The 13494-nt window shown below is 38.8% G+C and overlaps 1 protein-coding gene across 1 annotated transcript in view; it reads right to left on the bottom strand.

The window, feature by feature from the left end:
- Positions 1–2927: 2927 nt before the first annotated feature.
- LOC138167647 (vomeronasal type-2 receptor 26-like) overlaps positions 2928–13494 on the bottom strand; it is a 71756-nt gene continuing 61189 nt past the window's right edge. Inside the window, exon 8 of the mRNA XM_069096581.1 lies at positions 2928–3895. Coding sequence (XP_068952682.1) covers positions 2928–3895 — 968 coding nt within the window. The remainder of the gene's footprint in view (positions 3896–13494) is intronic.

The following is a 13494-nucleotide window of genomic DNA, read 5'->3' as shown; positions in this document are numbered from 1 at the left end:
TGATCTAGTCAACATAACCATCATATTGTTGGAGAAGAAAGCTAGCCACAAAATTAGACATCTTCAATCCAAATGCTCATATGGACTATTTGTGTCAAACAATTGGAAGACCATTCTGATCTTGGAGTGCTCTTATCAGGCACAATCTGACACACTGTACCCTGACGCCAAAACAGTAATGTCATATAGGTCCTCTTTGAGTACAAAGGACAACAACCAACCAAATAAAATAGTGCAATTATTCCTCCTTTTTTTCTACTCTGTATGTAAAAGCCAAGCTCAGCTACATCTTTGCCACCTGAACGTGCATCCTTGTTCTTGTTGCCTTTGATTTGAGTTTAGGTTGTCCCAGCTCATGAAGAATAAAACTAGCCAAAGAGGTCTGGATTAAAATGGTTACCCTTGCTCTAATTGCTGGAGGTTACTGTATCTCATGATCAAGCCATGTTCTTAGCAGAGGGAGGTGAAGATTTCAAGCCCACCTTCTCAGTAAGCATCCACTGATCAGGGTTGAGTTTCATCTGTCTGGGGAGCTTCCTGTCACAAGGAACACTTCTGGTGTGAGTCTTTTAAATCTTCCTGGCCTCTTTGGTTCCTGAGAGAAACCACTGACTATCAATTTATTTATTATAAGGTAGCCTAATATATGAATTGATTATTAATTAGCATAAAACTCTGTCTCCTGAGGCTTTTATTAGTCACATTACCTTCTGTCTCCCGGCCTGGTATTTCTTTTTCTCCCTTCATGGATTCTTATGATGTTTACATTTGGTGTATTTCTCTGCTACTATCTTTTTAAAAGTTCATTTAATTTTTAATTTATGAAATAAAACAAGGATTTCCATAACATAGTACAATAAAAATGACAATTGGACATGAAACAGCAAATCTACCATCCACAGCTTGCTTTGTTTTTTCAAAAATCCAACAAAATAGTCACGTAAATTTCTTTTTCCCCTTCTTTTTCTTCCCTCCCTTCCCACCCCAGAGATGCCTATCATTATACACAAATACACACACATTTGTAAATTTAATCTATATCTTATTCTATTTATCAGGGTCTTTTTCCTCTCGATGCAGATAGCACCTTCCCTCATGTGTCCTTTATCGTTAATTCAGGTACTTATAATAGTCAAAAAAACTTAATTGCCCCATCATACCTAAAACAATACTGCTGTTACTGTATAAAATATACTCTTGGTTCTGCCTTTTCACCTATGCAACTATGGATCTCCCTGTCTATCTTCCTTCTACCTGAACCTGACCTCTCATATGGCATGAATGGAAATGCCTTCAATATACTAGTTTTCTTCTTGTTAGTAATCTCCTGTTGATTATTATGTTTTCTCAAGTATGGCATCTCAAACTGAACACAATGAATCAAATGCAGTAGCATAAGGTAGAATATGATGGGGCTGTCACTTGCCTGGTACTAGACATATAACATTTTACAAAAATAATATTTCAATTCCCCCTATTGCATGCTAAAATGCTATTTAAAATTTTAAATTAAGTTTTGAGTTCCAAATTCTATAACTCCCTCCCCCCTCCCTGCCAATGTAAGCAATCACCATGGCTTTTGGATACAGGATTATGGAAAATATTTCTCCATTAGTAATTTTTTACAAGGAGACTTTAATAAAACATAAAATAAAATATCAAGTGAAATGACATGTTTCCATCTCCTTTCCGACAGTGTCAATTCTTTCTCTGGGGGTGGATAGGATGCTTCATCATGAGTCCTTTGGGATTGTTCTGGATCATAGTTTACCTGAGAAGAGCGACACCTTTATCAGTTCATAATCACTCTGCTTTTTCATTTCTTTTTGCAAAAAACAATATCCCACTGCCATCACACAACACAGCTTGTGTAGACATTGCCCAATGGATTGACATCTCTTTGATTTCCAATTCTTAGCCACCACAAAAAGAGCTGCTATACATATTTGTGTACAAATAGGTTCTTTCCCCTTTTTGGATGTCTTTGAGATAAAAACCTGAAGTGGTATTGCAAGATCAAAGGGTATGCACAGTTCTATAGTGATTTGGACATAGCCCCAAATTGCTCTCCAGAAGTGTTGGATCAGTTCACAGCTCCACCAATAATGTGTTGGTGTCCCAGTTTTCCCACCTCCCCTCCAACAGTAATCATTTTCCTTTTGTGTCATAGCAACCAATCTAATAAGTGTAACATTGTACATGCTAATTATTTAATTTGAATTTTTCTAATGAATGCAGACATATAACTTAATTCAGCCTGAGATCACATTAGCTTGTCTGGCTGTTACATAATAAAATTGTTCCATAGGGATCTGTTTTTTCATTACTAATATTCCGTCCCATCTGAAAAAACCCTGTGTGGGATTTCTTTTCCCAAATAAACTGTTGTATACTGATATCTCTCTCATAAGATATTTGTGAAGTTGATTTTTGGACCAATATGTAATACGGTATTTTTGTCCCTATTAAAATTCATCTGACTCAATTGTGTCTAATGCTCCATCAAATAAGAGGATTTTTGGCAAAGTGAGGAATTTGTCATTTAGTATTTTATCTATCTTACTTGGGTTTCTGTTATCTCCAAAACTGATAAAGAGGCCTCCTTTGCATGTGTCCAAATCATTATAAAAGTGTCCTGAAGAGAACAGTTCCAAAGCCAGATCACTAACTTCTAAATGAAGATATACTAGGGGGTTTCACAGATTCAAGAGTCAGGGTGTAATTTGAGCTTGAAGAAGATATCAGTATGGAAATATAATGTTGCAGATGGAGTGAAAAGGTGTGTGGGACATTTTCAGGAAGCTCGGTTAAACATTTACCAGCAAAACCTGGGTTCTCTGACAATATGTGGGGAGCTGAAAAAGAACCAACTAAAATTCAAATACCAGTGAGATGGAGAATCTCAGACATCACATGCTGAAGTGTTATTATTGAAACTGTTTATGCCTCTGGTAGGAATTGTGAGGCAATGTCCTAGAATCACTTCGCCCCTTGCAGTGCACTTTTTTCTTTAGTCCTTCCTGGGTGTTCCTTTCTGGCCTCAGCAGGATGACATAACACTTGGGAGTAAAGATGCAACCCAGTAACCCAGCACTGGAGGCCAGGATGGAGAATATCTCTACAACAACCATGGCCTTGCCCTTGGTGCTCTGGTATGTGGGGAGGAAGGAGACCCACACGCTGCAGAAGACCAACATACTGAAAGTGATGAACTTGGCTTCATTGAAGGCATCAGGCAGGGTCCTGGCCAGGAAAGCCACAGTGAAGCTGCCCAGGGCCAGGAAGCCCATGTAGCCCAGGACACAGTAGAAGGCAACATCAGAGCCCTCATTACATTGAATGATGATATGACCACGTTCAGAGTGTGGGTCAATGTCTGGGAAGGGGGGAGAAGTTCCCAGCCAGATGCCACAGAGAATCACTTGAAAGCCAGAGCAGATGAGGACAACGGAGTTGGACACCCTGGATTGCACCCACATCCTGCCTCTACTCCCTGGTCTTGTAGCCCTGAAGGCCAAAACCACCATGATGGTTTTTGCCAAAATAGAGGACACAGCCACAGTGAAGACAACTCCAAAAGTGGTTTGTCTGAGGAGGCAGGTGGCTGCAGTGGGACGGCCAATGAAGAGCAAGGAGCAGAGGAAGCAGAAGGTGAGGGAGATGAGTAGAGTATAGCTGAGAGTCTGGTTGTTGGCCTTGACTATGGGAGTGTCTCGAAACTTTATGAAAACCCAGAGAATCAGAATTGTTAGAAGAGAGAAAGAAACAGCTATTAACGCTAGTGTTATCCCCAAAGGCTCTGCGATGTCCAGGAAGGTCACAGTCTTTGGGAAGCAGTGATCTCTGTCCTTATTTGGATGTTCATCTTCTGGGCACTTCCCACAGTGGTCCACATCTGAAGAGGAAGAAAATCCAGTCAGAAGCTATCTTGTGCAGGAGGAACTAATCCTAGTGACCTCCGCTCTGAGATCACCTTCCATCTATTCTACATATCTTCTCATTACCTTGCCCTTCCCATTCTCTGTTCCCTATTAAAAGGTGATCTATTCAAATGCAGGAAGTATTTTGCCCTTATATGTATCCCTAGCATTTATTGTGTCTGTCCTTTAGTAAGAGCTTAATAAGCTCCCCTGCCTCTTGTCTGGTCTGCAATCAGCATGCCACATTTTTCCTGGTAGTGGTTACTTTGTTCTGGGTAGATTTCAGGAGAGCATTTCTCACATGGGATTCAATACCATAAAATACTTTTAGATGCTTTATTAATAAAAAAGTAAAAATAGCCTTGGTCCCAATTCCTGAGGTATTCCATCATGAATTTAGTGATCTGCTCTCACAGAAAAGCCTCTTTGTGCATCTTTCTCCCCTTTTCTAATTTATTTCTTTTCTCAAATAAATGTGTTTTTACTCTCAGCCTGAGATTTAACTGCATGAGCACTTAAAGATTTTTGGTGTTTTGTTTCTTAGAATAAGGTTGTGATATCACTAGGATAGTGAATCTTTCTCAGGTCTTTACCCTGACTTTTGGAGGCAGAAATGAATTAGGAAGATGAGTTCAAACCTGACCTCAGATCTTTACTAGATGAGTTACCCTGGGTGACTCACTTGACTTCTGCTTGGGTCAATTTAACCAAGTTTAAAATGGAGATATTACCATCTATCATTTAAGGCAAGGATCAAATGAGACAATATTTGTTTAGTGCCTTGGGAATTTTAGAGAACAATATAAATGCCAGCTATTATTATGTTCCAAGGCAGGCAAGCAGAGGTTTCTCATCCACAAATATAATCTTTGACATTGATTCTGAACTTAGGGTGCACAAATCTCCAAGTAGGTTCATGGGAGCATTTCAGAGTGTTCATAAATTTGGATGCATAAATACTAAATCTACTTGAAATTCAATATTTCCTTTACCTTTAAATTACAAAACAACATTCTGATAAGGGGTTCATAAATTTTATAGGTTGCCATGATTAAAAAAAGACTAAGAACTCCTGCTCTGTGGTGTATAGAGAGATTACCTGATTTACCCTGAGTAACAGATCCTGGATTTTGAGACAGCATGTGATCCCAAGGATTATGGTCTCTAGGAGCAGAACCATTTCTGCTACACCATCTGATTTTTTTTTTCTGAACTCATGATTGTGATCATCTCCTTTGAAGTGTTCTATTCCCCATAATGTTGTACATTTGTAGATTGTTGTTCTGTATCTCTGACTCATTATTTGAACTGAACATTATGGCTTAATTGGAAGAGCTCTAGACCCAAAATCAAAATAGCTTGGCATTAGTCTTGGAACAGCCAACATCAGGCTCAGAGTGAAGTCACCTCTATACATTTCATAAATAAAATGAGACATTTGAAAAAGATGATGGCAAGTCCCTTCTACCTATGAGATTCTATAATTAGTCCTCTGGCTTGTCTCCCTGGGTTGGCATAACTGAATGTGAATGGGATGAAGTCTCCCATAAAATGGAAGCAGATAGCAGAGTGGATAAAAAACGATAATCCTACAATATGTTGTTTACAGGAAACATTTGAAGCAGAGAAGTACACACAGAGTAAAGATAAAAGGCTGGAGAAGAATATATTATGCTTCAGCTTAAGGGGAATAAAATCATGGGTAGCAATCCAGATCTCAGACAAAGCCAAAGCAAAGAATAGATCTCATTAAGAGACATAAGGAAGGAAACTAAATCTTAATAAAATTAATAAAATGTTGGGAAGTCTACTTGCTAAGACAAACTCAGGAACTATATGAACAAATTTACAAAATGCTTTTCACTCAAATAAAGTGTGTTCTAAATAAATGGAAAAATATTTGTTGCTCAAGGGTCCAGCTAATGGGAAACTCAACTAGCCTCAGCCAATTTTAGTAGGGATATAAATACCGTTATTACATATTGGTTCAAAAATCAACTTCATTTGGGCCCAACTAATATAATAAAATGACAATTCTACCTAAATCTATTTACTTCTTCAGTGCCATACCAATCAAACTTCAAAAAAAATATTTTATAGTTAGAATAAATAATAACAAAATTCATCTGGTAGAACAAAAGATTCAGAATATCAAGAGAATTAATGAAAAGAAATTCAAGGGAAGGGGGCTTACCCATACTAGATCTAAAACAATATTACAAAGCACCAATCATTAAACTATCTGGTACTGGCTAAGAAATAGAGTGGTGGATCAATGAAATTGGTTCTGTGCACAAGACACAATGAGTCATCAATGACTATTGCTATCTATGGTATGATAAAACTAATGACTCCACCTTCTGGGCTAAGAACACACTATTTGACAAAAACTGCTGGGAAAATAGAAAATAGTGGCAGAAACTGGGCATAGACTAGCATCTTACACCATATTCCAAGATGAGATAAAATGGGTAAATGATGTAGATATAAGTGGTGATATTATGAGCAAAGTAAGAGAATAAGAGATAGTTTTTTTGTCAGATCTAAGGAGAAGGGAAGAATTTATAACCAAACAAGAGATGGAGAATATTATGAAATGCAAAATGGGTAATTTTGATTACCTTAAACTAAAAATGATTTGCATAAATCAATGCAGCTAACATTAGAAGGGAAATAGAAATCTGAAAACACTTTCTACAGCCAGTGTCTCAGATTAAGACCTCCTTTCTAAAATATTCAGAGAGTCAAATTTACAAGAATACCAGTCATCCCCCAATTGATAAATCATGAAGGACAGTACAGGCAATTTAAAGAGAAAGGAACTAAAGTTATTTGAAGTCATATAAAAATGCTCTAAATCACAATTGGTTAGAGAAATAAAAATTAAAAGAACTCTGAAGTACCACAACACACCTACCAGATGGGCTATCATTACCAAACAGAAAAAAATGATAAATGTTGGAGATGTGGGAAAATTGGAACACTAATGTATTGTTAGTGGAGTTGTGAACTGATCTAACCATTCTGGAGAGTAATTTGGAACTATGCCCAAAGGACTATGAAATATTGCATATCCTTTGACCCAACATTTCCACTGTGAGGTCTGTATTCCAAAGAGATCATAAGAAAGGGAAAGGACTCACATGTACAAAAAATATTTATAGCAGCTCTTTTTGTGGTGGGAAAGAATTGGAAAACAAGGGTTTGCCCATCAATTAGGGAATAGCTGAAGAAGTTGTGGCATGTGAGTGTAATGGAATACTATTGTGCTATAAGAAATGAGGAGCAGACACATTTAAAGGAAAATCTGGAAAGACTTATAATAACTGATGCTAAGTGATGGGAGAAAAAACAGGAGAACACTGTGCTCAGTAAAAGAAACATTGTATAATGACCAGCTTTGATAGACTTAGCTATTCTCAGCAATGCAATGATCTAGGACAATTTCAAAAGACTCATGATGAAAAATGGTATCCACATCCAGAGAAAGAACTATGAAGTCTGAATGAGGACCAAAGCATACAAGTTTCTTGTTTTTGTTTTTTCCACTTTTGTTCTAATTGATCTTTCACATGACTAATGTGGAAATAGATCTAATATGATTGTATATGTATAGAATATATCAGATTGTATGCCATCTTGGGGAGTGAAGGGGAGGAATTTAGAACACAAAACCTCGTAAAATTCAATGTTGAAAAGTAAAATAAATAAATTTCTTTGAAAAGTTGACAAAAGAAAAGAGGTTATTTTGAAGATTTACGAAGTGCTTGGCAAATATAGCTTCACATTTTTATTCATTCAAAAAAAGGAATGTTATGGTAAAATTTAGAAACTGCTGTATAAAAATGATAACTCTGCATGGTTTACTAACAGAACAATGCATACGTCTCTAAGAAGGCAACATTTTTAAAATAATTAATCTGTTTGTTTTTAGTTTTCAACATTAATTTCTGCAAGATTTTGAGTTACAAATTATTTTCTCATCTTTCCTCTACCCCACCCCAAAATAGCGAACCTACTGAATCCACCTTCCCCCATCTGCTCTCTATTATATCCTCCCCTATCCACACCCCCCCCCGCCCCCGATTTTCTAGTAGGGCAAGATGGATGTCTATGCCCAATGACTGTTTATCTTATTTCCCAGTTGCATGTAAAAAACAATTTTTTAAATATTTATTTTTAAAGGGTGATTTCCAGATTCTTTTCCTGCTTCTCTCATCACCCACTGGGAAGATAAGTGATTCAGTATAGGATGTACATGTGTAGTCACACAAAGCATTTTCATAGTAGATAAATTGTGAAAGATTAACTATATTTCCCTCCATCCTTTCGCACCCCCCACTTATTCTATTTTCTACTTTGACCCTGTCCCTTTTCAAAAGAGTGTCTTTTAAAACCCTCTCCCCCCTAAACTGCCCTCCCTTCTATCATTCCACCTTTATCCCCCTCCCTCCTAAGTTCCTGTAGGGTAGGATACCCAATTCAGTGTGCATGTTATTCCCTGTTTAGTCCAAATTCACTGAGAGTAAGATTAACCCATTTCCTTTTGCCTCCCTGTTCTTCCCTTGCATTGTTACAATTTTTGTTTTCTTCTCTTATATGAGATAATTTGTGTTATTCTATCCCTCCCTATCTCCTTCTCTAACTGTATTCCTCTCTCACCTCTTAATTTTATTTTTTTTTAATATCACACCTTCTGTGGGTGGAGTCAAGATGGCAGAGTGGAAAGAGGACATCCTCAGGGATCCTGCTTCCACCTCCTCCAATTCATGTAAAAGGTGACTCTGAATAAACTTTGGGGCTACAGAACCCCCAAAGTGACAGAGAAGCAAATCTCCCACTGAGGAAAGCCTGGCAGAATGGCAGGAAGGGGTCAGCATAGCGCTCTGTGAACTGAGCTCAACCCCAAGTGAGTCTGAGATTTTAGCCTCAGGACAGCCTGACCACCTGCTGGCTCGAGGGACTTCAGATTACCAAGAGCTGTGTTGGTTTCGAGAATTATCAATTCATAGATGCTAAGGAAAATTGAGACATCAGTGCAATATGGACTTTTGTAGCAGCAAACACCCCAGCGTCCCCAGGGTGGCTGCCAACACAGGTTCTTAGATCTGCTTTGTTAAGGGAAAGCAACTCAACGTGGCTTAACAAGCTCACTTTAATCAGTCAAATATGTATCATTTACCTAGTTCAGGGGAAAAAGGTCAGCACCCCAAACTTCAGAGTATACAGACAGAATTATCAAGAAAGAGAAACAGATCAAGTAGACAGGTTTCCAAACTGTCCAACCATTACATACACATGAAATCAACATCTGGGTTTTTCAAAGCCAGGGGGCTCTCAACAATGGCTTCTCAGAGTCTCACCTGATCAAATCACAGAACACTTTTCAAAGTGAGTCCCAAAACAAAGCCTCAAATCAGGGTTTATAAAGCCTTCTACTGCCTCAGAGAATGTAACAACCTTCTGGACCCACTGGCCAATCAAAAAGTATCTACTGAAAAACAAGCCTCCCACCCCAGGCTCCAGGTGCACTTTAGCCTAGGGGCAGGGAAGATCTTAAAAATTTACATTCCCATTAAAACTTTGGGACTTGCAAATTTAGGAGTGTGTTCTGCCTTTGCCCACAGGGTGAGAAGCAGCTGAGGTGATGCAGCTGTGCAGCTGTCCTAGTGTGGCTGCTTCAGGTTTCCTGGCCTGCAGATTGTAGGGGGACCAAGCAACTAGTCTGAGGAGCAAATGCTCTTGCTTTCACCTACTTGGATTTGAATTGCTGTCTAGGGTGGAGGTCCTGGGGTGTGTGACCAGGTTTCCAGAGTGTGGGGAGGCTTCAGAGAAGGCCCCCAACTAAAAGCTATAGCAGCTGAGAAAACCCCAGCAATTGGGACAAAGCTTCCCCCCCCCCCCGGTAGCAGAGTTCTACTGTGACAAAGAGCTCAAAAGTCAAGTAATTGACTGGCACCATGAGAAAACTAGGGAAGCAAGGCAAACACAGTAATCCAACTTAGGACTCCTTGTTAGGGGACAAAAAGGATCAGGGCATGGAACGGGAGGAAGACAGCAAAGTCAAAACTCCTACACCACAAATTTCCAAGAAAAGAATAAGCTTCTTACAGGCCATAGAAGAGCTAAGAAGGATTTTGAAAACCAAATAAGAGAAGTGGATGAAAAATTTGGAAGAGAAATGACAATGAAAGGGGAAATTTATAACATGAGAGTTAACAACTGTAGCAGCAAGCACCCCAAGCGTCCTCAGGGTTTGCTGCCAACACAGGTTCTTGCATCTGCTTTGATAAAGGAAAGCAACTCAAAATGGGTTAACAAGCTTACTTTAATCAGTCAAATATGTATCGTTTACCTTGTTCAGGGTAAAAAGGTGAGCACCCCGAACTTCAGAATACACAGACAGAATTATCAAGACAGAAACAGATCAAGTAGACAGATTTCCAAACTGTCCAACCATTACGTCCATACCAAATCAACATCTGGGTTTCAACATCTGGGTTTTTCAAAGCCAGGGGGCTCTGGACAATGGCTTCCCAGAATCCATATCAAATCACAGAACACTTCTCAAAGTGAGCCCCGACACAAAGCCTCACATCAGGGCTTATATAGCCTTCTCCTGGCTCAGAGAATGTAACAACCTTTTGGACCCACTGGCCAATCAAAAAGTATCTACTGAAAAACAAGCCTCCCACCCCAGGCTCCAGGTGCACTTTAGCCTAGGGGCAGGGAAGATCTTCAAATTTACATTCCCATAACAACATCCTGACTGAAGAAAATAACACCTGAAAAATAGACTAACTCAAATGGCAAAAGAGGCTCAAAAAGGCAATGAGGAGAAGAATGCCTTAAAAAAACAAATTTGCCAGATGGAAAAAGAATTTCAAAAGCTCCCTGAAGAGAATCATTCCTTCAGAATTAGATTGGAGCAAAGGGAAGCTAGTGACTTTATGAGAAATCAAAATAACATTATTAAACAGGTCCAAACAAATAAAAAATAGAAGGCAATGTGAAATATCTCATATAAAAACTACTGACATGGAAAACAGATTCAGTAGAGATAATTTAAAAATTACTGGACAACCTGACAGACATGGTCAAAAATCATCCTCCAAGAAATTCTCAAGGAAAGTTGCCTAATGTTTTTGAACCAGAGGGCAAAATAGAGGTTCAAAGAATACACTGATCATCTCCTGAAAAAGATCTCAAAAAGAAAACTCCTAGGAATGTTATAGCCAATTTCCATAATTCCCAGATCAAGGAGAAAGTATTACAAGCACACAGAAAGAAACAGATTGAATACTGTGGAAACACAATCAGGATAACACAGGAAATGGCAGCTACGGGATCAAAGGGCTTGGAATGTGATATTATGGGAGGTCAAAGAAGCTGGGATTAAAACAAAGAATCACCTACCCAGCAAAACTGAGTATCATGTTTCAGGTGAAAATATGGTCATTCAATGGAATAGAGGACTGTCAAGCATTCTTGATGAAAAAACAAAGAGAGTTGAATAGAAAATTTGAAATTCAGATACAAGAAACAAGAGAAGCATGAGAAGGTGGACAGAGAAAAGAAATCATAAGGAAATTATCACAGTTGAACTACTTACATTCATACATGGAAAAATGATAATTGTAACTTATGAAACTTTTCTCACTATGAGAATAGGTGAAGGGAATAGAAATGTATATATATATATACATGCATATATATGTCTATATAGGAGGGAACATGGGCATATGAATACATATGTGTGTATGTGTATATATGTGTACAGGTATACACAGAGAGTACAGGACCAGTTGAATTAGAAAGGATGATACTTAACAGGTGTTATTAAGAAATGAGAGACGAATATAATGAGAGGAGATGGGGAGAGACAAAATGGGGTAAATTATCTCATATAAAAGAGGCAAGGGAAATTGTTACAATGGAGGGGAAGAACAGGAAGGGAAAATGGAAAGAGTCAACATTGTTCTCAAAGAATTTGACTTAGGGAGGCAATGACATACACACTCAATAGCTATCTCACCCTATAGGAGAGTAGGGGGGAAGGGGATGAGAGGGGTATTATGGAAGTGAGGGTAGGCTTGGGGGGAGGGAAGTTGGAAGCACCCACTTTTGAAAATGGACATGGTCCAAGTAGAGAATAAAACAAGTGGGGGGTGGGATGCGATGGAAGGAAATATGGTCAATCTTTTTTTTTTCAATACCAATTATAAAACTTTATTCTATTTCTTTTTTTTAAATGCTTTATTTACTTCTGATTTACATCGTTCGTTTCCGCCAGATTTTGAGTTACAAATTTTCTCCCCACTTTTCCCCCACCCATCCCCCCAAAACAGCAGTCCCACAGGATATCCCCACCTCTGATCTGCTCTCTCCCATATTTTCTCCCATACCCGTTTCAACTTTTCCAGTAGGGCATGGTGGATCTCTATATTTCCCAATTACATGTAAAACAATATTGATAATAGTATATATATATATTTAAACATTTGATTTTAAAACTTTGAATTCCAGATTCATTCCCTTCCTCCCTTATCACCCACCCTTACTGGGAAGATAAGCAGTTCAGTATAGGTTGTACATGTGTGGCTAATGAAAAACAATAACATAGCAGATATATTGTAAAAGACTGACTATATTTCCCTCCCTCCTATCCCACATCCAACTTGTTCTATTCTCTACTTTGATCCTGTCCCTTTCCAAACTTGGGTGCTTCCAACTTCCCTCCCCCCCCCACTACCCTCCCTTCCATCATCCCCCCTCACATCCTCTCCCCCCCCTATTCTCCTGGAGGGTGAGATCCCCTATTTAGTGTGTATTTCCCTCCCTCCTCAAGCCAGATTCAATAGGAATAAGGTTGACCCATTCCCTTTTGCCTTCCTATTCTTCCCCTCCATTGTAACCATTTTCCCTTGCCTCTTCTGTATGAGATAGTTGCCCCACTCTGTCTCTCCCCATCTCCTCTCATTATATCCCTCTCACCTCTTAATTTCACCTTTTAAGTATCATCCCTTCCTGTTAAATTGTTCCCGTGCCCTCTATCTATGTATACCTGTAAACATATATACACACATTCACATATGTATTCATATGCCTGCATACCCTCATATAAAGACATATATATATATTTCTAATCCCTTCAACTACTGAGAAAAGTTTCATAAGTTACAATTATTGTTTTTCCATGTAGGAATGTTAATAGTTCAACTTTGGCCAAGTGGCTCAGCAAGCAAGAGCACCGGCCTCAGTGCCGGGACGACCCAGATCAAATCCGAGCCCAGACACCCAGCACCACACCCAGAAACAACAACTGGCCGTGCAACCCCGAGCAAGCCACTCAACCCCAATTGCTTAAAAAAAAATAGTTCAACTTTGATAAGTTCCTTATGATTTCTTTTCCCTGTTTACCTTCTCATGCTTCTCTTGTTTCTTGTATCTGAATGTCAAATTTTCTATTCAGCTCTGGTTTTTTCAGCAGGAATGCTTGAAAGTCCTCTATTCCACTGAATGACCATATTTTCCCCTGAAACAGGATACTCAGTTTTGCTGGGTAGGTGACTCT

Source organism: Petaurus breviceps, unplaced genomic scaffold (genome assembly GCF_028583685.1).
Source record: "Petaurus breviceps papuanus isolate PSGF00001 unplaced genomic scaffold, PetGlider_PUasm1.0 243, whole genome shotgun sequence".
NCBI classification, from domain to species: Eukaryota; Metazoa; Chordata; class Mammalia; order Diprotodontia; family Petauridae; genus Petaurus; species Petaurus breviceps.
The sequence above is the reverse complement of the archived record's forward strand: the minus strand, read 5'-3'. Positions and strand labels throughout refer to the sequence as shown.